This window comes from Orbicella faveolata, unplaced genomic scaffold (genome assembly GCF_042242905.1).
Source record: "Orbicella faveolata isolate gen_17 unplaced genomic scaffold, um_ofav_v1 contig_2, whole genome shotgun sequence".
Taxonomy (NCBI): Eukaryota; Metazoa; Cnidaria; class Anthozoa; order Scleractinia; family Merulinidae; genus Orbicella; species Orbicella faveolata.
This window is the reverse complement of record NW_028301547.1, coordinates 12,442,247-12,470,000: the sequence shown is the minus strand read 5'-3', so window position 1 is coordinate 12,470,000 and position 27,754 is coordinate 12,442,247. Positions and strand designations below refer to the sequence as shown.

The 27,754-nt window shown below is 40.8% G+C and overlaps 1 protein-coding gene across 1 annotated transcript in view; it reads right to left on the bottom strand.

Annotated features, from left to right (window-relative positions):
- LOC110063502 (protein N-terminal asparagine amidohydrolase-like) overlaps positions 1-27,754 on the bottom strand; it is a 73,047-nt gene that overhangs the window by 9,608 nt on the left and 35,685 nt on the right. The window contains exons 4-9 of the mRNA XM_089289631.1: positions 24,528-24,639; positions 21,597-21,670; positions 21,437-21,490; positions 15,170-15,223; positions 1,657-1,757; positions 143-265 (exon numbers count right to left, since the gene is read on the bottom strand). Of these exons, the coding sequence (XP_089145757.1) occupies positions 143-265; positions 1,657-1,757; positions 15,170-15,223; positions 21,437-21,490; positions 21,597-21,670; positions 24,528-24,639 (518 nt within the window). The remainder of the gene's footprint in view (positions 1-142; positions 266-1,656; positions 1,758-15,169; positions 15,224-21,436; positions 21,491-21,596; positions 21,671-24,527; positions 24,640-27,754) is intronic.

Here is a 27,754-nt window from a genome sequence, read left to right as displayed (position 1 = left end):
TCGCACAAATTTTCGCCAAACCAGAATGCGAAAAACGCTTTTCGGTTTTACGGGAAATCCTCCTACGTAGCAAAATTTAATGCAAAGTTTTACCTAGGAAGAGGAATGAACCGATAGGTAGACGGACCTTTATATGATTTACCTTTAGTATGAACTCTTCAGGTGCATCGCGAAAGACCTTCAAGTATTCTGGACTCAACCCGTTCTGATAATCATATGGCATGATTCGCAGTTCTTTGTAAGTTGAATTATAAATTTCCACCATCTGTTTGTAGAAAGAAGATACCATTATTCTACAAATCATTAGAATACAGCTGCTATATACCCGCTATTGGAGCTGAGCGCGCATTGTTTTTGTTATATAATACGTCAAGACGAAATCCGATAGGAAATCGAACAATTTCAGTTTTTAGTGGACAAAAACCTGGTACCAGAATAATTTTAGGTATTTTACAGTCCTTTTTACATTTTCTTACAGCTAAAGATATAAATAGTTGCCTGAAATGACACCAAAAACAATTTCCCGTGGGAACTCGGGAAGATAAATTTCAAAGTTCAGAGAAATCGTGCAAACACGAGTAAAATTTCATTTCACCAGTACTGATACGAAGTTCATTTGTTTTCGACATTTTTTTAGAAGATATTTAAAACAGTCGCGCAGAAGTTTGCAATACAATGTAAATAAACTCGGTACAAAGTGTTTGTCAGGGGGAGGCGGGCGGGGGGGGTGTCCACTTGTTACTCGAACTTCTGGTGGATTCCTTCTTTACGACTTATTGGACTTACTTAACTTAAGACTTATTGGAGGACAGGCGTATAGATGACGCCATCAACACTTTTTTGATTTCTTTATTTTATAAAACATGTTGCCGTGCGTCTGTTCAGTAATAGATCACAGAAGACGTCAAAATGTGGTAAGAACATCAGTCACACACTCACCTTAGGGCTCGTGTGTCACGTTTTCTATTACTGAACAGACGCACGGCAACATGGAATCTATTTGTTAATAATTTTATGGCTAGCTCTGTGAGCGGGCAAGAAGAACAAAATCCAGCGCTGTGAATGGCTAACCAAAAGGGAAGATGGCGCTGTCTTGCCCGCTGTTCTTTTTCCATATAAGAAACCCTTTATTGACCAAGCTTGTCAGGTCAAGATGCCTGGATAGTGGCCAAGTTCGGCCAATATCCAGTTATCTTGACCTCACGCTGGGTCAATAACTCATTTAGAGGACATGGAACACCATGTTCTATTTTGTAAATAACTCCCAGTCAATATTTTACAATCTCCTGAATATTAAACTAGTGTAAAATTTGTTCATTAACCCATCACACAAGAGATTTAAAAATAAAAAAAAAATTATGCAAAGATGGTCAATGATATATTTATTCACGAAAACTAACACGTCAATTTAAAAAGAAATTACTATCCTGACTCACTTACTATTTGTAAATTGCTTCCGATCTCAAAGAAATATTGGAAAAAATAAAAAAATACGTTTGAATCCCCATCTCAGCCACCCTTAGGGGTAATGTAATGTTACATCTTGAAACTTTTTGCAGTTGTAATATCATCATGCAAGTTTGCATTCTTTAAAAGTAACTCTCTGGATCAAAGTTAATTTCGTTTTATTGTGATACAACTCAATGAAAAGCTTACTCCTCGAATGCCTCCAAATATACGGGCGTGTCGGACACATTCATCAGGGCCCTTGTCCAGAAATAATGCTGGGTAAACCTCACCATCTTGAATGTTAATACCTGTTATGGATAGAAATAGGAAAGCATAAGTAGACGGTCATTTTAATTTCAAGGTGGAATGGTACTCTGATTTTCGTCAAATTTGGTGAAATTGTGAAAATTGTTTTTAGTTAGTTTTCATACCTTGAATCATTGTTGATCATTATGAAAGATCCTTTTTAGTCGGGCGAAAGCCGACTATAGGTTTTCCCTCGTATTTCCTGTCAAAGCTCAGTCACGTGCAATGGGCAATACTGCAGACACGTAATAAAATAAAGGCTCAACCTTCTTTCCACGATATCGAAATCCAAAGGGAAAAATATGTTGGATATCAAATATGTTGGATATCTGTTCATCAATGAACAGAAAATGTGGACAGAGTGTTACTACAGACGACAGAAGAACATTTACGGACGTTTTAGGTGCTGATAAAGACAAGGTGCCTCGTAATCAAAATGTAGGAAACGACAACAAAGATGCCATGTTGGACTGAAACGCACCTGAAACCGCCTGAAGCACTCATACTGAGTGCAGCGACGAACAAAGCCGAGGCATGGCGGTGATGGAAGATGTTATGGGAGCTGTACAAAGTGGCACGTGGTCTCGATAAAAAGGATGAGAAAATTCAAGTCGCCACGTTGCTCCATGTGCTTGGAAAAGAATGCGTAGAGATTTACTCAAATTTTGCTTGGGAGAACGAGGGTGATCGCAACAAAATTGCGGTAGTGGAGGAGAAATTTATGGCTCATTGTGCGCCGTTGACATCGACGCATTTTAATCGTCATTTGTTCATCGACCGCAAACAGCAAGAGGGCGAGACAGTCGATGAGTTTTGCAGCGCTCTGAAAACACTGGCTAAGAATTGTGATCTCGGCGACAAAGAAGAATCTTGGATGACGTCTATGTTAGTTTTTGGCCTCAAGGATCAAAGTACGAAGGAGAGACTTATGGAACGAGAACAGAACCTGAAGAAAACATTAACAGCAGCTCGCATTGCCGAGACAAGTAAACAACACATGAAGAGCTTAAAGGATGACGGCAGCAACGTCGAAAGAGTGGATTCAGTGGATGGTTCAGTTCGTAAGCATCAAGGTGACCTCGCGTGAAGGAACTGTGGCATTTTGCATAGGAAAGGTTTATGCCCTGCTGCTGGCCAACAATGCCACAAGTGTAAGAGGTTGAATCATTTTGCAAGGATGTGTAGAATGCGAGGACATAAGAAACAGGTAAACACAGTTGATGATTATGACTCTGACACTGAGAGCATGTTTATCGTTGCCGTTGACTCGGGGGACCAAGACTGGGTGGAAACAGTAGATTCTGGCAATGTTAAAGAAGTGTTTAAGCTCGACACTGGTACCCAGTGTAATGTTTTGCCAAAAACTGTGTATGACAAAATCACAACTATGCCATTGCTGCCATCATTAGCAAGACTAGAAAGTTATTCGAAGACCTGCATAAAACCAGTAGGAAGATGTGAGTTAACATGTTGGGTGCGGGGGCACAAACATCAAGTTCTATTTCAAGTTGTGGATGATAGCTATACCCCACTCCTGGGCCGGGAATCCTGTGAACAGCTGGGCTTAGTACAACGCATAAGCACTATTGGAAGCAAAGGTATCCTGGATGAATTCCCTGAAGTATTCCAAGGGCTGGGATGCCTACCCGGAAAGTATCACATCAGCATTGACCCCTCCGTCCAACCTGTCGTCCATCCACCCAGAGGAATTCCTCACTCTAAACGTGACCCATTGAAGAAAGAACTAGATCGCATGGAAAATGTTGGCATCATTGAGAAAGTGCCTTTAAAAGAGCCAGCAGATTGGGTTAGCAGTCTTGTGTGTGTTGATAAACCAGATGGGTCCGTTCGGGCTTGCCTAGATCCAAGGGATCTTAATCGTGCTATCAAGCGAGAACACTATCCACTGCCATTAGTTGAAGATATCACTTCCAGTTGCGCAGGAGCCAAACTCTTTTCAACCCTGGATGCCGAGAAGGCTTTCTACAAGATTCAGCTGGATGAGGAGAGCAGCAGACTGTTGACATTTAATACCCCGTTTGGCAGGTATCGTTACCTGAGGATGCCAATGGGCATCAAGTCTGCTCCACAAGTGTACCAACGGAGAATGGAGCAAGTGTTCGAGGGGATTCAGGGGGTCAAAGTCATTTTGGACGACATAATTACATATGGATCTAACCAGGAGGAGCATGATATCCGATTGAGGGATGTTTTGGAGCGAGCCCGAGACAACAATCTGAGATTGAAGAAGTCCAAGTGCCATATCGAGAAGGAAGAGGTGAAGTTTCATGGTCGTGTTTTCACAAGGGACGGCTTAAAAACTGATCCCGAGAAAGTCAGGGCAGTAATTGACATGCCAAGGCCCACTGACAAAGCTGGTGTTCAGAGACTGTTGGGCATGGTCAACTATTTGAGCAAGTTTATTCCAAACATGTCTGACCTTACTTCACCACTGAGACAACTGCTACATCAAGATGTAGAGTGGCACTGGGAGGAACAGCATGAGACTGGTTTCAAGAAAGTTCAAGAAGCCCTTGCTCTTTCACCAGTGTTGGGGTACTATGATGCAAAGAAAGAGTTAACACTCCAAGTAGATGCCAGCTCAACAGGTTTGGGTGCAGCATTGATTCAAGAGGGGCAACCCATAGCTTATGCTTCAAAGGCACTGACGCACACCCAGCAGAATTACGCCCAAATCGAAAAGGAACTTTTGGCTGTGGTATTCGGGTGTGCAAAATTCGAGGAGTATATTGTGGGTCGTGACGTAACCATTGAAACAGATCACAAGCCTTTGGAGTCAATCATTAAAAAGCCCCTTCACGCATCACCATTGCGCCTGCAAAGGATGTTGGTTCAACTCCAACGCTATCCAGAAATCAACCTGGTCTATAAGAAGGTACAAGTCTCCATTTAGCGGATGCTCTGTTTCGAGCTCATTTGGAGGAGCAGCTGACAAATGCTGAACAGTTAGATATAAACTTAGTGGAACACATGATCTCAGACATGCAGTTGGTCAGGGTTGCAGAAGAAACTAAACAAGATGAGATCCTTCCTGCCCTACAAAAGGTGATTTTGTCTGGTTGGCCCGAGACGAGAAGTCAGGTACCCGCTGAGCTACAGGAGTTTTGGAATTACAGAGATGAGTTGACTGTTGGCCATGGGTTGGTCTTGAAAGGTCAGAAGATTTTTTTACCTAAACCTCTACGAGAGGAGATGCTTGAGAGATTACACGAAGGACACCTGGGCATCAACAAAACGCTAATGAAAGCACGGGATGTCCTTTTCTGGCCTGGCATGGCTGCAGAAATAACTGAGAAGGTCAAGAAGTGCCCAGTGTGCCTAGAGAATCGACCATGTCAGCAGTCTGAACCACTAAAGTCCCACGAGATCCTACCACTGCCTTGGGCCAAGGTTGGCACGGACCTCTTGCACAAGAATGGTCGGAACTACCTCGTAACAACTGATCATTACTCTAAGTGGCCAGACCTGACACTGCTTAACCCAATGACCAGTACTGCAGTCATCACAGCCTTAAGAGTCGATTCCTGTAAATACCGAGAATGAGTTGACAGTTGCGAAATTTTGGATTTCTTCATATTTTGGCCAAATAACCTCTATAGTGAGTTGTTTTCGAAAATACCATTCAAAGGTCCTGAAGCGCTTTAGTTTTCTCGAAATCGAGGAAAGTCCGAAAATCGCCATTTTAGCTGCCTGCCGCCCCCGGGGGGGGGGGGGGGACTCCGATATGAAATGGACGGGGATGCTCGTCGTCTCGCTTAGGGGTGTAAATTTCGGATTTTGGTCTCGCTTAGGGTGTTCTGGGCAAAATTTTATTATTTTTAGCCGTCAAGGTCTCGTTTAGGGTTGCACGCGAAGAAATAACAAAAAAGAAAGAATTTTGATTCTTTATATTTACTCGGTTCATATAAACAATAAAGTACACTGTAACAAAATGTCTTTGTCTATTGTTTTACAAGAGTGTAATACGAAACTCGAAGAGTATCATATTTGACGTATTAAGTTCAAGAAGACGTAGTAGTTATTGAACATACCAACAATATTTTGAACGCCAACAGAAATATTTTTATGTTTAAAAGGTTGACCAAAGTAAGCAGCCTTGTGTGAAAATATTTCAATGATAGTAAGTTTTCACAGGTTGAGCTTCGAGGAACAGATTATGTGCGCTGACAAATGTCTGTACACATTTTCGGGCTAAAAATATTGTTTATATAATTGTTTATATATGTACGATAAAAAGGTCATCACGATTGAATGAATTTGTATAGTTACAATATGCCACGTATTCTCCGAGGTATTGAATTGAAGCTAATGCTAGTTTTGTTTCCATATGATGATCAAACGTTTCCATGTGTTGGTTATGTATATATTGATGCATGTAGTGTATCGGAATGCCGTAAACGACATGGAATGGCGTTGATACGAAGTTTGGCTGGCCACTTCTACAGCTTTTTCCCTTCATATATGGAATACAATGTATGGTGTATATATTGTTCAAGGATATTCTGCAGTTACAGTTCTTTTTAACAATTTTTACATTTTAAAGTTTGCTGTTCCACCAAATGATCGAATATGATGCGCTGAAGACTTATGACAACACTTTTATAAACTACTTGTAGGCAAAAGTATTCGATGATAAGGTCTTTGCCATCATTAAAAGTCATTGTACTTTTTATTTGTCTGTATTATAAACTGGTCTCTTTTAGGGGTCTGTATAAGCTTCGGCCACGCCCAGATTGGTCTCTTTTAGGGGTTAAATTCAAAATTTCCGACGAGCATCCCCGTCCATTTTATATGGGAGTCCCCCCCCCGGGCTGCCGCCGCCGAAAATGGCCGAAAATTGTGCATTTTCTTTTCGCTCGTACAGATCAACGCGATGATATCTATCAATATAGTTTAAGTAGCCCATAGTGCATGTCTTGCTGTTTCTAAACCATTAATTCGATTAGCAAAAGCTCGAAGTGTTATAATATTTTAGGCCAATACAAGTACCTTCATCGAAGCTCGTGAGCGAAAGGGCTAATTTTAGCTAATTTCAATACCATCAAAAGCCCACTGGTACATTGAATTTGAAGTCGAAACTAAAATTTTCTGAAAGCCCATACTCCATATTATGTTGAGTGAAAGTCTCTCCCGCGGCCCGAAAAAAGTACCCTGTTGAGAGCAATAAACGTGTGGTACATTTTCAGAAATTCGTCATTAGTGAAACCAACATGGAACTTGGAAAGCTACCTTCATCAAGAACAAAAATAAGCGAATGGAAGCCTTTTTCGTCAATAAAGATGCTTGCAATCTGTTTTCTTTTCCTTTTAGATTGACCACATGATTAACTTTGCCAAACACTTGCAGTTAAATGAAAAAAGACGCTGCTTTCGGTACATTGTAATGTTATGCGAATTTATTTCGATCACCGGCACGTGCATATCGCCCGAAACTGATTTTACTTCCGCCTACTGTATGTTTCTTTTGGAAGGTTACAACTGTAGCACACATTATTCGTTCAATATCGGCAGTTTTATGTGGAAGACCCACAGCCGAAAAAAAGAGAACATTTTGAAACGTGAAACTTGAGTAATCAATCAATCGATTACAGTTGCATCCATTATGTTTGGCGTAAATATTCGAGCACAACCATTTCATGTAAACAGGCACACTCTACCTTAAAAATAACCGTCTCATCGCAGCATTTCTTGAAATCCTGGTCTGAGACCAGGTAATGATAATAAAGCGCGAGCAGTTGGCGAAACCTTATGATCAACTGTCGCAGAGTTGTGGCATAAATATTACGGCAAGATAATTCGACCGTTGTATTTCTTACCCGTGTGCTTGCAATTGTAATGGGTACAATTGCCCCTATTTTTTACCACCAGATTTATAGATGAATGGTTCGTTTTCTATTACCTAATATGACACATACCTCTGAAAAAAACAGATACTGTGACATCATTTTGCTTCGAATGTTCCAACAGTCGTCCGCCACTTAAAAAACGTATAAAGCAGCAAGACAGAAAACCACAAATGTTTCTTCGCCAATCGCACTACGCTTTCCAGATTTCTTTCTTACAAAGTTTCAAGACTCCACTCCCTTTAAAAATCCCACGACTTCGCCGCTCTGTTAGCCAGTCTTAATAACTGTCATGGTGTTACTTGAGTAAGTACTTGACTTTTGTTTGTTGGTCCCAGTTTAGACAAATCGGCAAATGTGGATTGCGTGACAAACACGTGGCAAATGGTCAGTCCGAAGTGAGTGAAGACGGCGGCGAGTGAATCCAAACTGTTTGCTCGTGCAGGTTAAGTAGTTCGCATTGTCAGCCTAACTAAACATTTTTGGACGAAATTGGAAGATTAAGGGGGGAAGGGGGTGTTGTTTAATTCTGCAAAAGGACAGAACTCGACGAATCACAGAGCCGCGGGTCCTGTTATCACGGCATGTCTACGTAGATTAATGGAAAGTATTACCGCCTTCACAAAAGTTGTACAACACAGCTTTCCTCTTTACCTTTAAAATACATGTGTGTCGTTTGTGCTTTTTGAATGGAAATGCACCGTTGATAGTGCTGGGATACAAAAAGAGCAAAAGAAGCCTAGAGGGCATCGGATTTTAGATACGCGGTGTGCGTTTACATACATATTCACCCCTATTGCTTTCTGCTAAACGATATAAACTATAGTATGGGCGCTTTCCATTCGACCGAAAAGTCTGAAAATTTTCGAAACAGGCATGAATGGTAAGGAAATTTCTTGGGAAAGGTTCCAGAAAATCCGGAAAGTTTTGGTCGAATGGACAGCGCCCATATATATGCCTCCTTAGCCGGGAATTCGGTAGCAGAAAAATCGGACAGTCAGAAGAGCTAAAATTTTCTTTTATTTTACCTTGAGAATTCACAATTATGGACAAAGCGAACTTTTACATCCATAATTAGGCGGTATAAAATAGTTAGCATTATGTATTGTAGCGTTATTTTGCACAATTTAGAAGCAAAAGTAAGAGCGAATGTATGGACTGTCCACCGGGACAAAAAATGTGTCTGTTGTAGAGAGGAGTCCGCTGATCAGAGGTGACCGTTTGTGGAGGTTCGACCGCATAGTCTATATAGTTTTAAGAAAGAAAGTAATCGGTGAATATGTACGTAAATTCTCAACAGGTACCCATTTAAGACTAGCGCCTCCTAGGCGTTCTTTTTCCATCCCAGTCATCGGTGCATTTCTATACTAAAAGCACAAACAATATATCTGTGTTTTAAAATTGAATGGGAAGGGTGTGTTTTTTTATTAACGGTAATAAAGTCGAAACTTTCTACAACGCTCACGTTGGGAACAGGGGAAAGTGGCTTTTATGAAACGGTATCAGTAGGGGTGAAGTACGACACCGATATTTTCTTGGGATTCAAGATTTTTATCTTAAAAAAAAAAATGCTCAGTGTAACATGTAAATACGTAACACAATCAAAATATATCAGTAAGACAGAAACCAAACAGAAATAGAGATCAACGACGCGCGGTATAGATCAAGTTTCGTGACCATGGCCAATAACAAATAGGGTTTTGTAGACAGGGTTCGTCAGTTGTTGATTACCTGGCCGTTTCGGAGAAGTTATTTTAACAGTTGGGACGCGTTTTAGTGGATGTTGCCGTTGTGTAGAGGTGGCCATTCTAGAGAGATTAAAATAAGAGTGACCGTCCACCAGTACGAAAAAAGTGGCCGTTGCAGAGAGGTGACCATCTCTGTAGAGGTAGCTGATAGTGGAGGTTCGACTGTAGTTTCCTTTTTTTCACGCAGACGTAGAGAGAAAACACCCTGCCTACACGAGGCGAGCAAGAAACAGTTTTGATTCCCTGACCGCGCCCCCGGCGAAGCGGGCAGACTCCCATATAAAAGTGATGGGGGTACATTTCCTACCTTTTGGGGATTAAAAATGAAGTTTAAGTAGCCTTTAGGGTGTTTTAGTTTCAAAAGGTCCACAGCTGGAGCTTCTGGGATGCCTTTTAGGGCACTGATCCGAATAGGAATATGAGAGGAGATAATGTGTTACGTAAGAATTGGTATCTCTTAGGAGAGAAAAAATTTCAAGCCACGCCCACAAAACAGGATCTTGATACCTCTTAAGGGTTCTTTCCAAAATTTCCACGAGCACCCCCGTCCTTTTTATATGGGTGTCCCCTCCCCTCGGGGTCTACGTCACCATCTTCACTCACTTTGCAAAACGTCATATGTACACGATTGTCACGCAATCCACATTTGCCGAATTGTCTGAACTACGACCATCAAACAAAGTCAAGTACTCAACTAACACCATGACAGTTATTCGGACTGGCCAACAGAACGACGAAGTCTTGGACCTTTACAAGAGAACGAAGTCTGGAAACTTTGTAAGAAAGAAATCTGGAAAGCGTAGTGCGATTGGCGAAGAAACATTTGTGGTTTTCTGTCTTGCTGCTTTATACGTTTTGTAAGTGGCGGACGACTGTTGGAACATTCGCAGCAAAATGATGTCACATTATGTGTTTTATTCAGAGATATGTGCCATATTAGGTGATAGGAAACGAACCATTCATCTATAAATCTGGTGGTAAAAAATAGGGGCAATTGTACCCATTACAATTGCAAGCACACGGGTAAGAAATACAACGGTCGAATTATCTTGCCGTAATATTTATGCCACAACTCTGCGACAGTTGATCATGAAGTTTCGCCAACTGCTCGCGCTTTGTTATCATTACCTGGTCTCAGACCAGGATTTCAAGAAATGCTGCGATGAGACGGTTATTTTTAAAGTAGAGTGTGCCTGTTTACATGAAATGGTTGTGCTCGAATATTTACGCCAAACATAATGAATGCATCTACATACATACATACATACACACACACACACACACACACACACAGACACACACACATACATACATACATACATACATACATACATACATACATAAATACATATATCACTTTATTTACCCTCGGATTTCAGAGTAGCTTATGCAGCTAATATCTCCGAGCATTTAACCATCAGATGAGAGATAGACCACCACACCGGGAACTACGTCCCCTACTCTTTTCGATTAGTGTGTGGGTTCTTTTACGTCCCACAGAATTAATTTTGAAGAGTTGTGAGACGGAGCCTACGGTTTATCGTCCTTATCCGAGAAGACTAGAAAGTCTAACCATTTGCAGATGTCATTACAAAGGCAGCACTTTCTCCTCAATTATTTAAAGACCCTGAGTGTTGGTCCGGCCGGGGTTTGAACCTACGACCTCCCGCACGCTAGTCCGGATTGATTACTCAAGTTTCACGTTTCAAAATGTTTTTTTTTTTTCGGCTGTGGGTCTTCCACATAAAACTGCCGATATTGAACGAATAATGTGTGCTACAGTTGTAACCTTCCAAAAGAAACATACAGTAGGCGGAAGTAAAATCAGTTTCGGGCGATATGCACGTGCCGGTGATCGAAGTAAATTCGCATAACATTACAATGTACCGAAAGCAGCGTCTTTTTTCATTTAACTGCAAGTGTTTGGCAAAGTTAATCATGTGGTCAATCTAAAAGGAAAAGAAAACAGATTGCAAGCATCTTTATTGACGAAGAAGGCTTCCATTCGCTTATTTTTGTTCTTGATGAAGGTAGCTTTCCAAGTTCCATGTTGGTTTCACTAATGACGAATTTCTGAAAATGTACCACACGTTTATTGCTCTCAACAGGGTACTTTTTTCGGGCCGCGGGAGAGACTTTCACTCAACATAATATGGAGTATGGACTTTCAGAAAATTTTAGTTTCGACTTCAAATTCAATGTACCAGTGGGCTTTTGATGGTATTGAAATTAGCTAAAATTAGCCCTTTCGCTCACGAGCTTCGATGAAGGTACTTGTATTGGCCTAAAATATTATAACACTTCGAGCTTTTGCTAATCGAATTAATGGTTTAGAAACAGCAAGACATGCACTATGAGCTACTTAAACTATATTGATAGATATCATCGCGTTGATCTGTACGAGCGAAAAGAAAATGCACAATTTTCGGCCATTTTCGGTGGCGGCAGGCAGCTAAAATGGCGATTTTCGGACTTTCCTCGATTTCGAGAAAACTAAAGCGCTTCAGGACCTTTGAATGGTATTTCGAAAACAACTCACTATAGAGGTTATTTGGCCAAAATATGAAGAAATCCGAAATTTCGCGAGTGTCCTAGTTTGCCAGGTACGGTGTCCCACCAGTCCTAATGTCCGACAATGGTCCATGTTACAGTTCTGAGCAGTTCAAGCAGTTTTCGCAAGATTGGTGTTTTGATCATGTCACATCGAGCCCCAGATACCCACAGTCTAATGGCCAATCAGAAAGATCTGTCAAAACCCTGAAAGAAATGCTGGAGAAATCTGATGACCCGTACAGAGCCCTCCTTTCATACAGAAATACTCCATTGGATGGGGTTAACTTGTCGCCGGCTCAGATGCTCATGGGTAGACGTCTGAGAACCTTCATCCCTGTAGCTGAGGAGATGCTTAAAGCCCAGCTGTATGAGCCTGAGGAGGTACTCCCCAAACTAAAGGAAAGGCAAAGAAAACAGAAAGTACATCATGACCGTACAGGAAAGGAATTGCCGCAGCTGAAGGAAGGCGAGGTCATGCGGAGACTGAAGGAAGGCAGCAAGTGGAAACCGGCCAGAGTTACACAAATTCTTCCATCACCGAGGTCTTATCAGGTGGAGACAGAGAAAGGAGTATACCGGAGGAATCGTCGACATCTGTTAAAGACTCCCAAACACCAGACGTCACAACTGATGATGTTCCAATGGAAATAGAGTCAGATACTGTGCCTGTTGCCACCACCCCTGATAACCCCGAAACACAGCCAGTAGAAATGCCTTTGACGACTTCTACCCGATCTGGAAGAACAATCCGAGGGCCGGAGAGATTTAAGGACTATATCAAGTACTAGAGACAGAGTAAACTCTTGAAAGACTTTTATTAACTTTGTTTGTTGACATTGCCATTTTTAGGTTGCTGTTAAGTTCCTTTGTTTAGCCATGAAGTTTCCGACTTTGTGCTACCTGTTCCATTGTTACTTTTGTAAAAAAAAAGGGGGATGTAGTGGTCAGCGGTTCTTACGGGCGCATGCTCGTATCAATAAAACGTGTTCTGTGCATCCGCCATCTTGGGTATCTTGTTTTCTACACTTCCTACACTTCAGTGTGTGCAACAAAATAAAATGTGCAGAAGAATTCAGGTCTCGTTATGCGATGTTTGTTAATGGTAATATTAACAATAGTCAAGGTCAGTGATATTATGTATTTTGGTGAAAATTCTGGAAAACAATGTGTTGCTATGAGTTTGTGTGCTTTGATTTATAATAAGATAAATGGAATACATAGCTGCAATGACCTGGTACAAATTATGGAGATGAATAATAAAAAAAATAACAATAATCTTTACCCTTGGCAGTGTTTATAACGCAAAGGTTAGTGGGGCCGAGCAAACAACTGAAAAATATTGCTTTGAACACTGTCACAATGTACAGGGCAGGTGTATTTAAAGCAAATAGACTTACGTCAATGATGCTATGTCTCAGAAAGAACACAACTGCTCTTGCAAACAATGCTGTTCTGTAGGGCTTCATGTAATGTGTTACTCAGTGGCAAAGCCTTTTAAAGTATAATTATAAATTACCAAACGTGACAGTGAACGTAAGTGACGTTACAACTCAAATCAACTTCAATACGATTACCGTAGTTTGGCACTTTCATCTATCGGTCGGTTTCATGATTTCTTTGAGACATGCATCTATTAGCATGTACATATCACACATGTTATTTTTAGAACCGCATCGTTATCAACACTTGTAGCAGCACGTCTAGCTACAGCCCGACTTACGATCTTAGATCGTCTTGTTTGCAAAAAGAATACCGTAAACTTCCGAAAGTAACGAAACCGAGTATATACACACGAAGTGATCTCAGAAACAGACGAAAAGGAAACCATTAGAAGTTGATTTAATTGACCTCTCAATTTATGCGTGGAAAACGTGCAAACGGCACGAAGCATGCGCGAAACTACGTAGAGAATTTTGAAACCTGGCAAATCTTGTTAACCTTCGAAAATCCTCGTCACAATCTAGAAAAATGGTCTTCTAACAGCGTTAAAAGTTCACCGTTCACCGTTCAGCAACCTTAATCAGAAGTCTGCTTGCAAAATAAATTCACCGTTCAATGACTTCAATCAACGTTTTCTTTTTTACTTGAAATGAAACTTGAAAAAGCAGTTGGCGAAGGATCGACCTGAAATTATACCGTGTGCGCAGGACTTTGGTGAAAACCGAGAGATCATCAAGGTAAGAGAGTGAGTCCTTCATATAGGCCTCATCCCCATGCTAATCCCTCTTAACTTAATTTTAGACATGGTACTCAGTTCATCCGCTGATGTTACTCGCGCATTGCGTGGATATTTTCGTGGAGGATTTGTTTATGTTTCATTTCGTTTCAGGGCAAGGGAAAACCTCCAACGCTGTGGAGATGTCTTCTTTGATACTTTAGTATCAAAGAGGGAAAGGAGCTTCGGCCCTCACTATGTTTTAATACATTTCGAAAATATAATAGGAGTTTAAATACACGACAGATGTCCCCAGCAAAACAATTTTTAAACCACAAATCTTGCAAGAATTAGATTCAGTTAGTTTGTCTCAGTCACCGTCAGAGATATCCCAAACAGAAATAGTAAGACAACATCAAAATTTAAAAAAATAAATTTCCACGTATCGTGCGAGTAACATCCTCGGAAGAGCTGGGTAGTGTGTCTAAAAACAACTTTAGAGGGATAACCTTGGGTATAAGGCCTATATGGGGGATTCATTCTCTTACCTTGAAAATCACTTCGGGGAAAACTGAATGTTTTCTTGCACAGCAACGTGGAGGTGCCTCTCTGAATAGCACTTGATGCTTCTGCGATGAACCCTGCGGTATTCATTCTGCCAATGCCGGGAGAAGAACGACTTGGAAGTCGGGTTTGCTTAGATTAGTGAAATCTGTGATTGCCAAGGGCATGCCCTGAAACTGCTCGAAAGTCGAACGTCGGCAAGTCTTTTCTATCCTTTGAAAACTTTCAGGCCAAATTTTATAGCCTTCTTTGTGTTTTCTGATACAGCATCTTCCGTCTTCAGAACACTTAGGACCTTTTAATGCTGGGGTAAACCCTGCGATGGACTGGCATCCTATCCAGGGGTAAGTAGATATAGGTCGCTTAGTGTTACGTAAGGCGGGATAAGCTCCGCCTGTATGGGCCATTGGCCTGACACAGACTTTACCTCACCTTACACGGTAAATTATTTGCACGATTAAGCAGGAGTTAAAGAAGAAAGCTTGTCAACGCATAAAGAAAAGACCATGCTATAGTCATTATTAGCCTTACCTATTCCATAAATGATGGGTTTGTGTAAACCTCTTTCAACTGTGTCGTTAAATCCTGTTGATAAGTAAAGAACGGGGAGGGTTTAAAGTGAATAAAAGCAGTCCTCGTCCCTGTATAGCATCTGCAAGTTTGAGGCTAACTTCAAAAATTTGAAATCTGAAGTCTGTAATTGTAATTCCGAGGTTTTAATTTATATATAAGTCTGAATTTGCACGCTAGTTTGATGTCTTAAAGCTGTCGTTTCGAGGATGGAGTCTGTTAATTTTCCCCTACCACATACAAAGTTTACTTGTAATGGGCATAGTATTAGTAGTGGTAGTGGTAGAGGTAGTGGGAGTGGTAGTAAGAGTGGTAGTGGGAGTGGTAGTGGTAGTGGTAGTACGAGTAGTAGTGGCAATGGGAGTGGTAGTGGTAGTGGTAGTGAGAAAAATAGTGGTAGTGGTAGTGGTAATGGGAGTGGGAGTGGTAGTGGGAATGGTAGTGGTAGTGGGTGTCGAAGTGCTAGTGGTAGTGGGAGTGGGAGTGGCAATAGCAGTGGAAGTGGGAGTGGTAGTGATAGTGATAGTGGGAGTAGTAGTGGAAGTGGTAATGGTAGTGGTAGTAGTACTGGTAGTTGTAGTGGTAGTGGTAGTGAGAGCTGTAGTAGGAGTGGTAGTGGTAGTGGTAGTGCGAGTGGGAGTAAGCGTGGTAGTGGGAGTGGTAGTGGGAGTGCTAATGGTAGAGCGAGTGGTAGTGGGAGTGGTAGTAGTACTGGTAAAGGGAGTGGTAGTGGTAGTGGGAATGGTAGTGGTGGTGATAGTGGGAGTTGAAATAAAAGTGGTAGTGGTAGTGGGAGTGGTAGTGTAGTGCAAGTGGGAGTAGGCGTGGTAGTGGTAAGCGGAGTGGTAGTGGAAGTGGAAGTTGGAGTGGTAGTGGGTGTGGTAGTGGTAGCGCCAATGGAAGTGGTAGTGGTAGTGGTAGTGGCAGTTGTAGTGGCAGTGGGAGTGGTAGTGGTACTGGGAGTAGTAGTTGGAGTGGTAGTGTTAGTGGGAGTGGGAATGGCAGTGGGAGTGGTAGTGTTAGTGGGAGTGGTAATGGGAGTGGTAGTGTTAGTGGGAGTGGTAGTGGTAGTGGGAGGGGTAATGGGTGTGGTAGTGGTAATGGCAGCGATCTTATCTCTCTTATTCTTTCGTAGAAAAGCAAACAGTTTACTTTGGGTTTGTTGTATCGCTGTTTCTGGGACAGAAAGCATGGAGGCAGTATAGATTAGTTAAGACAAACCTAGAGATTTTGCTAGCATAGTTCTTCCAAAGAGCGTCAGGTCCCGCGACCCCCATATATTAAGCTTCGTTTCCATTTTCCGTATTTTGACATAAAAATTATTGTTGTTGTTGCCAGCTGCATCGTGGGAAAGTTCCAAGGAATTTTATGGGATCTTTTGGACACTGGAATTTTAAAGGCTCTATCTTATTTTTGCTCAAAGCACCAATCCACAAGGCTTTTGTTTTCTTTTTATTTAATTGCAAACCGGACAATACTCCAAATGAATTAACTTTACTCATGGCATTTCTAAGTGACGTGGTATCTTCAAGAATCAGGGTTGTATCATCCGCAAACTGTGAGATCTTAGCGTTCTGTCCACTTGGGAGTTCGATGCGCCGGCAGAGTTGGTTTTGGCGTATTTTGAGGGCTAGCATTTCGACCGCTAACACAAACAAAAGAGGACTCAGGGGACACCCTTGACGGACACCTCGAGAGACGTTGAAGTAATTAGTCATTGAACCCGCATTCATCACGCCACTTTCAACATTATTATAAAGAATGGATATCCATTATGTAATATTTGGACCAAAGTTGTATAATTCAATACACTTGTGGATAAAATTGTATTCAATGGTGTCGAAGGCTTTACGAAAATCAATAAAAAGTAGAATGCCTGAGAGTTTTTTAGCCTCTGTATATTCCATGATATTGTGACGAACGAATACGTGACATTATTTGTTAATGCGAAATCACCACGCTGTTGTAATAGGATCTCCGGGAGAGGTCTGAGTCGGAGAATTGAGAAGAGAATTAAAAAAGACGCGTGTGTATTTACGTGAAGGATCTGTCCTTTTTTTCGGCGCGTTACAATATCATTTAAAAGCCAAACATTTTGGCCAATGAATCTACCTTTAATGAAGCCTGTTTGATCAGAGTGTATAATCGAAGACAGTATTGACTCAATTCTTTTGGCCAATTACTTTTGCCAAGATTTTGTAATCAACGTTTAAGAGAGTTAACAGTCGCCAATTGGACAGCTCAATAAGGCAGGAGTCGTCTTTTGGTATCAAACAGATAACGCCACGCCTTTGAGATGTTGACAATTGTCCTTTGGTAAAAGCTTCATTAAATGAATTAGGAAATGTGTACCAATTAGGTCGAAGAATGTGTCATAAAATTCTTTGGAAAAGCCATCCTCCCCAGGGGATTTGTTGTTCTGAAAGGATGTTAAAATGTTTTTTACCTCATCAAGTGTCAGGACAGATTCAAGAGACACTGATTCCTCAAAAGACAATTTGGGAATGTCTAGATCCTCAACAAAGGCGAAAAAGTTCTCTCTGAAATTTGTGGAAAGAAAGCTGGATGATTTTGTTTCTAGTAAATCGCTATAAAATAATTCTATTTCTTGGTTGATTTGTTTCATGTCCGAAATAATCTCGGCATTCTCAAGTTTTAATTTTGCAGTAACCTTTTTCTCAAAGTTTCGATTTTCTAAATTGAAAAATAATTGGTAGGTTTCTCACCTTCTTCAATCCAGCGGGCTTTTGAATGGAACATGGCTTCTTTGCCTTTTTTTTTTCGTAAATATCTTTGAGTTCTGTCTTGATGGATTCGTATTCATCTAACAGTGGTATGTTGAAGTGGTTGTTTCCGAGACATATTTCATTGTGAAGTTTATATGAAATAATTCATATATGAACTGCGGTTGTAGATGAAAGTGAAGAATGATCATCGCAGTAAATTTTCCAATTTAAGCAATTGGAAAGAAGAAGCCTGAAAAAATCAGGGCTTCAACGGGATTCGAACCCGTGACCTACGCGATACCGGTGCGATGCTCTACCAACTGAGCTATGAAGCCACACATTGGGAGCGAGGTCAATTTATTGAGTTCATATCTTCCCGTGAGTAGTGAAATGATGTGAAGTTTATATGAAATAATTCATATATGAACTGCGGTTGTAGATGAAAGTGAAGAATGATCATCGCAGTAAATTTTCCAATTTAAGCAATTGGAAAGAAGAAGCCTGAAAAAGGCTTCTTTTCAGGCTTCTTCTTTCCAATTGCTTAAATTGGAAAATTTACTGCGATGATCATTCTTCACTTACATATTTCATTATCAAGGACATAGAGTTTTCCTTGAAGATAAGTTTGCCTGTTTTTCAATTCCTTGCGTTTAGCTTTCGGGTATGATATGGTTTCAGAGCGAAACTCCATCTTAATAAGTTCCCATAAAAGTTGATGGCTCTCAACTTCTTGATACTTTGCTAAATTTTCGGTAAACATCCTGTGATAAGCTGAACATAGTTTTCGTCTTGTAATAATTGGTTATTGAATTTCCACGTGCCTGGGCCGCGATGAAACGCGTCGTTGATTTCTACGCTCAAGTAAATGGCCTTGTGGTCTGGAGCAATTGAGGAGCGGATTTCAGCTGTTCTTATGTTTGACTTTAAAGACTGTGCAATGAGAAAAAAGTCAATTCTAGATTGGAGCTTCAGAGGTTTTGATTCATAAGTAAATGCCTTCTTTTTGGGGTGTAGTACTCGATAAACATCAACAAGACCTAATTCGTCTATAAAACTAAGAAGAGAATTTCTGTAACTTGTTTCTTGCCATTGTCGCCCTCCACATTTATCTATTGAATGAAGAGTGGTGTTCCAGTCACCAGCAATTATAGTTCTGGATGTGTTTGTTTTAGAAACAATATCTGTACATAAGTTCTGTGTAAACAAAGTTTGCTGTTAGGAATCACATGGAGCATAAACAGAAGCTAGAAAAAAATCTTCGTCACCTAGCTTGATTTTTGCGATAACCAATCTACCGTTTGGATCAATAGACAGACGCTCTAAAGAGAACACAGAGTTTGGCCTCTGCAATATGCAAGTACCTTTGGAATGTTTTGTACCGTGTGAGAAAAGTATTTTCCCACCCCATTCTGAAGCCCAAGGGACTTCATCTTCCTTTAACGAAGAGGTTTCCTGAAGATAATAGAAATCTGCTTTTTGATTCTTGAGATACAAAAACAATGCCCTTCGCTTGACGTGATTACGCAACCGCCTTACATTCAATGATAAGATTTTGATGAATTTCATCATATTCTACCGAATAAAACCTAACACCTATTCTTAAATGCACAATAGCTGTGCAAACAAACAGCAACAAAGGCTTGAGCCAGAGAAAAAAATAAGAAAAAAATAGAAAACGAAAATACGAAGACAGGCAAAAATACTAGTAAAGTTTAGAAATATAAATGAGCTACGCTTAAGAGACTAACTTAGTTAGTAATCGCAAAAGTAACCAAGATGAACGAAAGAATTACGAAGTGAAGTTGCACAGTTCTTAAAAAAAAATACAAGACAAACACCACACTCAGTAAACAACAACAACAAAAAAAGTGACTACGCTGGGAGGTTTGAAAGTATTTCTAATTTCCGAAAGAAAAAAGAAATTCTACTTGCAAACTTTCTGTAAAGGAAGGGAAGCAAAGCGAAAAAGTGCTAGCCTCTCTTCCTCCTTCCCGTTCGATCTCATTTCCCTCAAAATATGCAAATTTCCACTTCGATACGATATTTACGGTTTTTGCAGGATCTCCGCAAAACGGTTAATTAGAAATTTTTAAGATCGTTTTCACTAAAGATCCTGGTGGGGAATCCATCAGGCGACGTTTTTACGAATATCTTACCGAATATCTTATCTTTCCCCACGAATATAACGATAGAACACTTTTTCTCCATCCGAAAGTAGCATCCTCCCATCTCCTCCATCATTCACAGCCATTTCAAAGTACTGAAAGGATGCCGGGTTGAGTCCGAAATTAACAAGGGTCATAATCATTACTTTCGGAACTCCGAAAAAGTCTTAACTTATGAAAATAACCAATTTATTGCGATCTAGAATGAAAATGTGTGAGAAGACAGACGTTTTAAGCCCAGTTGTGTACCTTTTGTAAATCACTAGCTCTAAAGCCGCGGCCAAACGATCGCAACATTTCAACGCAACATATCACAACATTGTTGGGCGCAGCATGTTGCGGGCATTTGGCCACCCTGTTCCGACGTGTTGCGACATGTTGCGATGTGTTGGGTGTTGTTGGCTCAAATTTGAAAACGATCAAATTTTTCACGCAGCATTTGTGGATGTTGCATGATGTTCTACTTGTTTGGCCAAGTTCGTGCAACAATGTTGCACCCGGGCATGCGCACTAGTTCGATTTTCAATACCCAACGTGTCACTACATGTCATAACAGGGTGGCAAAATGTGCGCAACCTGTTGGGTCCAACAATGTTGCAATATGTTGTGTTGAAATGTTGCGATCGTTTGGCCGGAGCTTGCAAATGCTGGGCCAACAATGTTGAGATATGCTGTGTTGAAATGTTGCAGTCGTTTGGCCAGAGCTTGCAAATGTTGGGCCAACAATGTTGGGATATGCTGTGTTGAAATGCTGCGATCGTTTGGCTGGAGCTTGCAAATGCTGGGCCAAAAATGTTGGGATATGTTGTGTTGAAATGCTGAAATCGTTTGGCTGGAGCTTGCAAATGCTGGGCCAACAATGTTGGGATATGCTATGTTGAAATGTTGCGATTGTTCGGTCGGAGCTTGCAAATGCTGGGCCAACAATGTTGGGATATGCTGTGTTGAAATGTTGCGATCGTTTGGCCGGGGCTTTAGTGGTCCTTAGTGAAGTTGGCATTCTCAATAAAGATTATTATCATTCATTGATTCATTCATTTATTCATTCATTCATGCATGCACTCTCTTTCTCTCTCTCTCTCTTTCTCTTACACACTCACTCACTCACTCACTCACTCACGCACGCACGCACGCACGCACTCACTCACTCACTCCCTCAGCGAACGTTAACTAACTTCACGTGTTACAAATTACCCTTTATTCCTGACGAAGGCATAGGTAGTTGGGAAAGGGTTAACAGACTGAAGAGCAGTTCATTGTAAGCGAACATCACAAACATGACTGTTTTCAGACTATCGAACCACCTTGGTTTAGATGGCTTACATGTTCTGATTTACCTGTGACACAGGCTGAACATAAATGGATAGGCTCATTCTGATTCTGTATTGCTCCTGAAAAACAATACATTGTAAGAAATAAATTGCAAAAGCAACGTAAATAAATCTGGCCAAGAAATTGAAGTTTAATTACCAACCTTCATGTTCAAATGCTACATACCTAAGATGCATGTTGTCAATCTCTGAGAAGTTTGATTATCATCGATAAATCCTCCAAACAAGTGAAGCTCAAACCTGAGTAAATTTAATAAGAGAAGGCGTCATCAAAATGCATTCGAACAAACTCGTGAATGGAACAGATGAATGAAATGATGTATGAAATTTTCTCCATTAGTTTCATACTTTGAGTATGTATATATGTATATACTTTGAGTATGAATGCGAGTGCAATTAAATATTTACACTACAAAGTGATATTTGAAAATTTTCTCAAAATTGTACGAGCCTTTTGGCGAGTGCAATTTGAAAGAATTTTCAAATATCACAAGTAGTGTAAATCCTTAATTGCTCGAGCCTTAATACGATTACTCATTTATTATATGACTGGATAGCACACGAAAGCACGCAAGTTAATTTGCACGTGCAGTGCAGATTAAAAATTAAGTAATTAAGTAATTTTCTCAGTTATATTATAAATAATGTTAATAGGACTGAGTGGAGGCCAGTTCGGTCGGTAATCATACGGGTGATTTGTTAATCACGAGTATGATGACAGACACAATTGAACGACACAATGTCCTGTTACCAATTAATCATAACCATTACACTTTCCCACAAAAGTAAAAGTCTTAAAAATATCGACGATAGCTTGCAAAAGTTGCCAAAGTTTCTTTCAAAACAGTCATCAGAGACTAAACCTCCACAATTTTTACAAAGTCAGTCGCTTGAATTGGTTACTATGAACACTTAATGACTGGCCCCAAGGGAAACAGTGAGTTTTGTTTCCCTGAGACCCTCAATATTCCAGGAGGCGAAGACGAGGAGAACATAGAGGTCAAGGGGAAAAAACTCACTGTTTCCCGCGCGACCAGTCATTAAGTGTTCTGTTATACCTCCCAACTCAAAAATAGAAAATAATGTGAAGAAATAGTTTGCTTGACGCCGGCTGGCTCACAAATTTGCCGCGGTTTCAAGGAGCACGACCTGTTCACCTGCGAGTCGAAAGTTCAAGTTGTTGTTTCCCTAGGGAGGTGGTGAGTTTAGTTTGCCCTACGGAGTTAGTGAGTTTTGACCCACGACACGTGACACGTTCTCCTCCAATCGCAAAACGTATTTGAGTTGGAAGGTATAACCATGGTGATTGTAATCACTATATCGAAACGGTTTTCCTTGTCATGCTATATGAATTGAGAATAGACCATTTTCGATATATTAAAATTCAGCTTGATATTGAGGCCTAGAGAACACAAACAAAAGAAATGAATAAACATGGTCATTCAATTTCCTTTGTTTGTGTCCTCTACGCCTTGCTGCCAACCTGAATTTTAAGATATCTAATACAATCTATTGCTTAGGTAAGAATAAGTGTTGTTTCCTCAAGAAAAGAGAGAAGGAACTGTAGACACAAAAGAACTCGGAGGAATCTGTTACCAGAGGATCAGTAAAGTTAGTCATCAAGTGTATCCGTATCCGAACCAAAACCGCACTTCCACAGCCTTCTGATTGTTTGATGATTGGTGAAAAAAACTGCGAAAAGTGTGTCAATTGAAGTCTCAGTGTCAGTTGAAGTGAGATCTTGATTACTGTGACTTTTTGCATTATATAAATTAAGTGTTATGGAACCTGTTTGGACCTGTACATAGCCTTTAACTACGGAGAGTAATTTAGAGTAATGCTAACAGTTGAATTGGGGTGCTAGAACAAACAAATGTAGAATATATATGCTTCGCCTCTGTTGTTGGCTGAGTCACATTGTCGTAACGACGGTGAACAAGGGTTTTCTTGATCAACCCCTCTTGGCAATACGCCGAGTCTAAGCGTTTATTTCACGGTCAACTTGGCGGGGGTTACTTTTCGTTTTTTACTTCAGTGTTGGAAGCTTTATTGGGAATTTAGATGAAGACTTTTGTTTGCCTTTATATTGCCTAATAAAATACTATGGGTCTCGAAGAAGAGATATATAAGTTAAGTGTTAAGGAAGCTGTTTGGACCTGTACTTAGCCTTCAATTACGGAAGGTAATTTGGAGTAATGCTAACAGTTGAATTGGGGTGGTAGAACAAACAAATGTAGAATATATATGCTTCGCCTCTGTTGTTGGCTGAGTCACATTGTCGTAACGACGATGAACAAGGGTTTTCTTGATCAACCCCTCTTGGCAATACGCCAAGTCTAAGCGTTTATTTCACTGTCGACTTAATTGGCGGGGTTTACTTTTTCCTTTTTATTTCAGTATTAGTAGTTTTATTGGGAATTTAGATGACGACTTTTGTTTGCCTTTATATTACTTAATAAAATACTATGGGTCTCGAAGAAGAGTAACGTATTTGACTGTGAGATCAAATCTCTCTGCAAGTTGGGCAGGGACACCTTGACTAGTAGCATGGGTTGATTACCACGGAAACCCCGTGAAAGTCGCTAATGAGATAACAGCACATAATCTCAGTAGAACGGTTAAACAGTTTTGAAAAGGCGGGAGTCTGGCATGTGGCAGCGTACGCCACTTGGTTTTCGGAATTTTGGGAGAATGGGAGAATAAGAGTGGGGTGTTCCAAAAACTATTTACAACACTCATAATGATATGCAAAGTTGAATACATAACAACAATGCAGTTTTTTCGACCAGGTGAGCATTCTTCGCACTAGTTACGTAACAGCTCTGTAATAAATACCAAGACGACTTGTTCACTCCATTCACGCTCGGTTTTCCACCCGGTTTTCCAGCGGAGCAAGGATAAGGGAACGACCCACCCTCCCACCCTCATCGCGTGGGTCGTTCCACTACTCGACATCCCTTAAGCCAAGCCATTCCACCATGGCTTAGTCTGCTGGTCAATCACTATTCCCATATCTTATTTCAACTGAGTATGAATGGGAGTGTTGTGAAATAGAATACTTTTGAAAATTAACTAGCTGTTAAGTCCAATGAGCTACCTCCCACTTTTGCACGCTGACTTGGAAAGGTGGTTTACAGATGCAACCATCATTTGTAATCCTTTGTCTGTATTATCTCCATCAAAGTGTCCTAAACTAGTCACACCTGATCCTGTAATTAAACAAATTAAGGTACAATAAACAAAATTGATCAGGTTAATGTATTGCAGTGTGACCATTTGACTATTAGGTTATGAGCTCGAGCTCCAGGCTCGAGCTCTATCGCGTGATAGTTTACGAAGCCGAAGCCTGAGTCAGCTATAAATCGAGAGCGAATAATTCAACTGTCATAGTATAAATCTGCTAGTCGTTCAAGCCTTTAATCTAAATCGTCTTCACAGGCTCTACGAAAATGCAAAGAGGGAAACCAGATCGTCAGCAATCGCACAAACTCGGGTAGATGAGCTTGAAAATGTAACGTGCGCGCGTGCAGTTTTTTTATTCAGAGAATAATTCATGAATGGTTTTGGAAAGGACACCTGTTTATTTTTATCTATTTCACGTTTACTTGCAACAAAAACAAGTTTCAAAACTCAGCAGTATTCTCGTTCATAACTGGGAGGGTTTAAACATAGGGTGGGCGGGATGAGGGATGAGCTGCTTTCCGCTCTTGAATGCGGGATGGAAGGAAATTTAAAGGCAGGATGCGGGGTAACAAGGGGTTGATGGGAGGAGGAAAATTGGTTATTTTCATGGCGGGACGCGGGACGTGGTAACTTTCAAGTTTTCTTCTTTTGCCTTTTTTTGTCTACTCTTTCAGAGATTGTTTGAATTTCTAATCCTTATCAGCAAATGAATTTGATATGGTTTTCGATTTATTTTTCATTGCGTGACAGTGAAAACGATCTGTTGTAAGTACTGTACGTAGCTTTTATTGTATTGTATTAGTGTAATGTAACAGCATAAATATTGTAAAGTGTAAGCAAACATTATAAAATAAATTTAAAACTAGTAGTAATCAAAGATCATGAGTTCGTTCGGCACCCTCACTTTCATTTGTACCTTCAGTGATTTAACTAGCTGACTTTCAACCTCTGTCTATTACTAAAATCAACATTTTTCATGAACAACCGAGGTTGTGCACAGACAGATGTAGTGTCAAAGTCCATGCCAGTGAAGAGGTCCCCTGTATAGACTATGATGGCCGATTTGTTGTTCAAAACTTTGCGTGACGGCGCCAGTTTCCGTAGACTCGCAAAAACAGTAGGCCTTCAAAATTTCATGTTTTGACGTTAACTCAGCATGAATTCAAAACGTAAACAAAAGAACAAGCTTAAACGCGTTAACTCTGGCCTGTGAGCAATTTTAAAGCTCCCATTCGATTTGCGTTCATGAAAATCTTCTCGTTTGCCCAAAGGGAAATTCGATTTGGTTTGCACAATTTCATAATTCAGGCTCTGCATCTATGCCTGTCCAAATGGGAAATGTTTGGCAACCAAACATCATCAAACATTGTTTGGTGACCAAACATGCTGATGTTGAAGTGAGTGGCCAAACGGTTAAAACATTTTTGATCAAACACAGATCAAACAATGGATACAAGCCACTGAGCAAGTGTGGTACGCATGCGCGCGCCAAACCTGTTTGATACGGCTGTCCAAACGAACAAAACATCGCCCATCAAACACGAGCACAAAAGAAATGTTTTAAGTTGTTTGATCGAATGTTTGATGGCCTTCAAATTTTATCAAACACGATCAAACATTAGTTAGTATAGTGTGATCGTCCGGGTGAGTGTAGTTCTGAAAAGAACTGTTGTTGGTGACTGACGTTTCGACAACCTGAGCGGAAGTCATCTTCAGAGTCAAGTGAATAGTGTTTGTCAGTCGATGATGTTATAAGTCTGGTCCGTTGAACGTGATTGGTCAGTATAGCCATGATGGTATTGGCTGAAAGACTCGTGTAAAGTTTGTCATCAGTCATTGGTGGGTTTCGATCCGTCTATTGTTAGTCAAATAGGTCGGTTTTTGGCCCGTGTATTGTTAAGTCGGACTGTTAGAAGTCCGTTTGTCGGTTTCGTTTCCGTCATGGATAAGTCGTTTGTAAGGCACCGGTAGTTGTTGACATCTGTTAAGAGGCGTTTGTTCTAGGTTAGTGTACCAGCTTTCCAGAGTCAGTCGTTGAAAATAGTTTGTACTGTAGGTTAAGCACTGAGCAGAGTCTCAGTCAATGTTGTGGTTTGTCAGTTGATGATGTACAGCAATGTGATTGTTGGCAGCACCATTTCTCGTGGCTCGTTTGTGTTCAGTCAGTCTCGCGTTAAGGTTTCTGCCAGTCTCACCAATGTAGGAAGCCTGGCAGTCGGAGCATTTGATCTTGTAAACTGCTCCCTGTCTGTTGTTAGGTTCATCTCTGTCTTTCACGTTGGTCAGTCAGTGCCATCATGGCTATACTTACCAATCACGTTCAACGGACCAGACTTATAACATCATCGACTGACAAACACTATTCACTTGACTCTGAAGATGACTTCTGCTCAGATTGTCGAAACGTCAGTCACCAACAACAGTTCTATTCAGAACTACACTCACCCGGACGATCACACTATACGAACTACTGATACTCCTGGGTTCAAACCATGTTACGATCAGACATGATCAAACAGCACCAAACGAGGTGGCCAAACGGTAAAATGTTGTCGCCAAACATTTTTCCCGTTTGGACAGGCCTTAAAGGGGACCAGGACAACAGAATCAGTTACATTCATGAAAAATAAATAAACTGTTATTCAGTAAGCCATTTAATTAGCTGAACATTCCTTCTAGGTGTTTGTTTACATACCAACATTCTCTAGTGAAATGTGCGGCTTCTGTTTCCATTCATTGAACCCGCTATAACAAGCTAGACAACTTGGTAAGATTGTTATATAACCGGGAATCATTGCCACCTGCCGAGCTACGAGAGAGAGAGAGAGAGAGAGAGAGAGAGACATCTGCTTCTTGATACCCCAGTGCAATTTTGGCTGTTTTCCAGCCGTTTGGTTGATGTCCCGCCTTGCGGTTGATGTCCCGCCCCGTTTATGGCCGATGCCCCGCCGTTGGTTGATTTCCCGCCTTGATGTGTGGTTGATATCACGCCGTGTGGTTGATGTCCCGCCAGGTGGTTGATTTCCCGCCCTTTTTATGGCACCATAATTGTTGATGGAGCAAAATGCTGTAGGATTTATTAGTTTTAACGGTAATTATTGGTTTCCATTTTATATGTGTAGATTAATGTTCCAACAATAG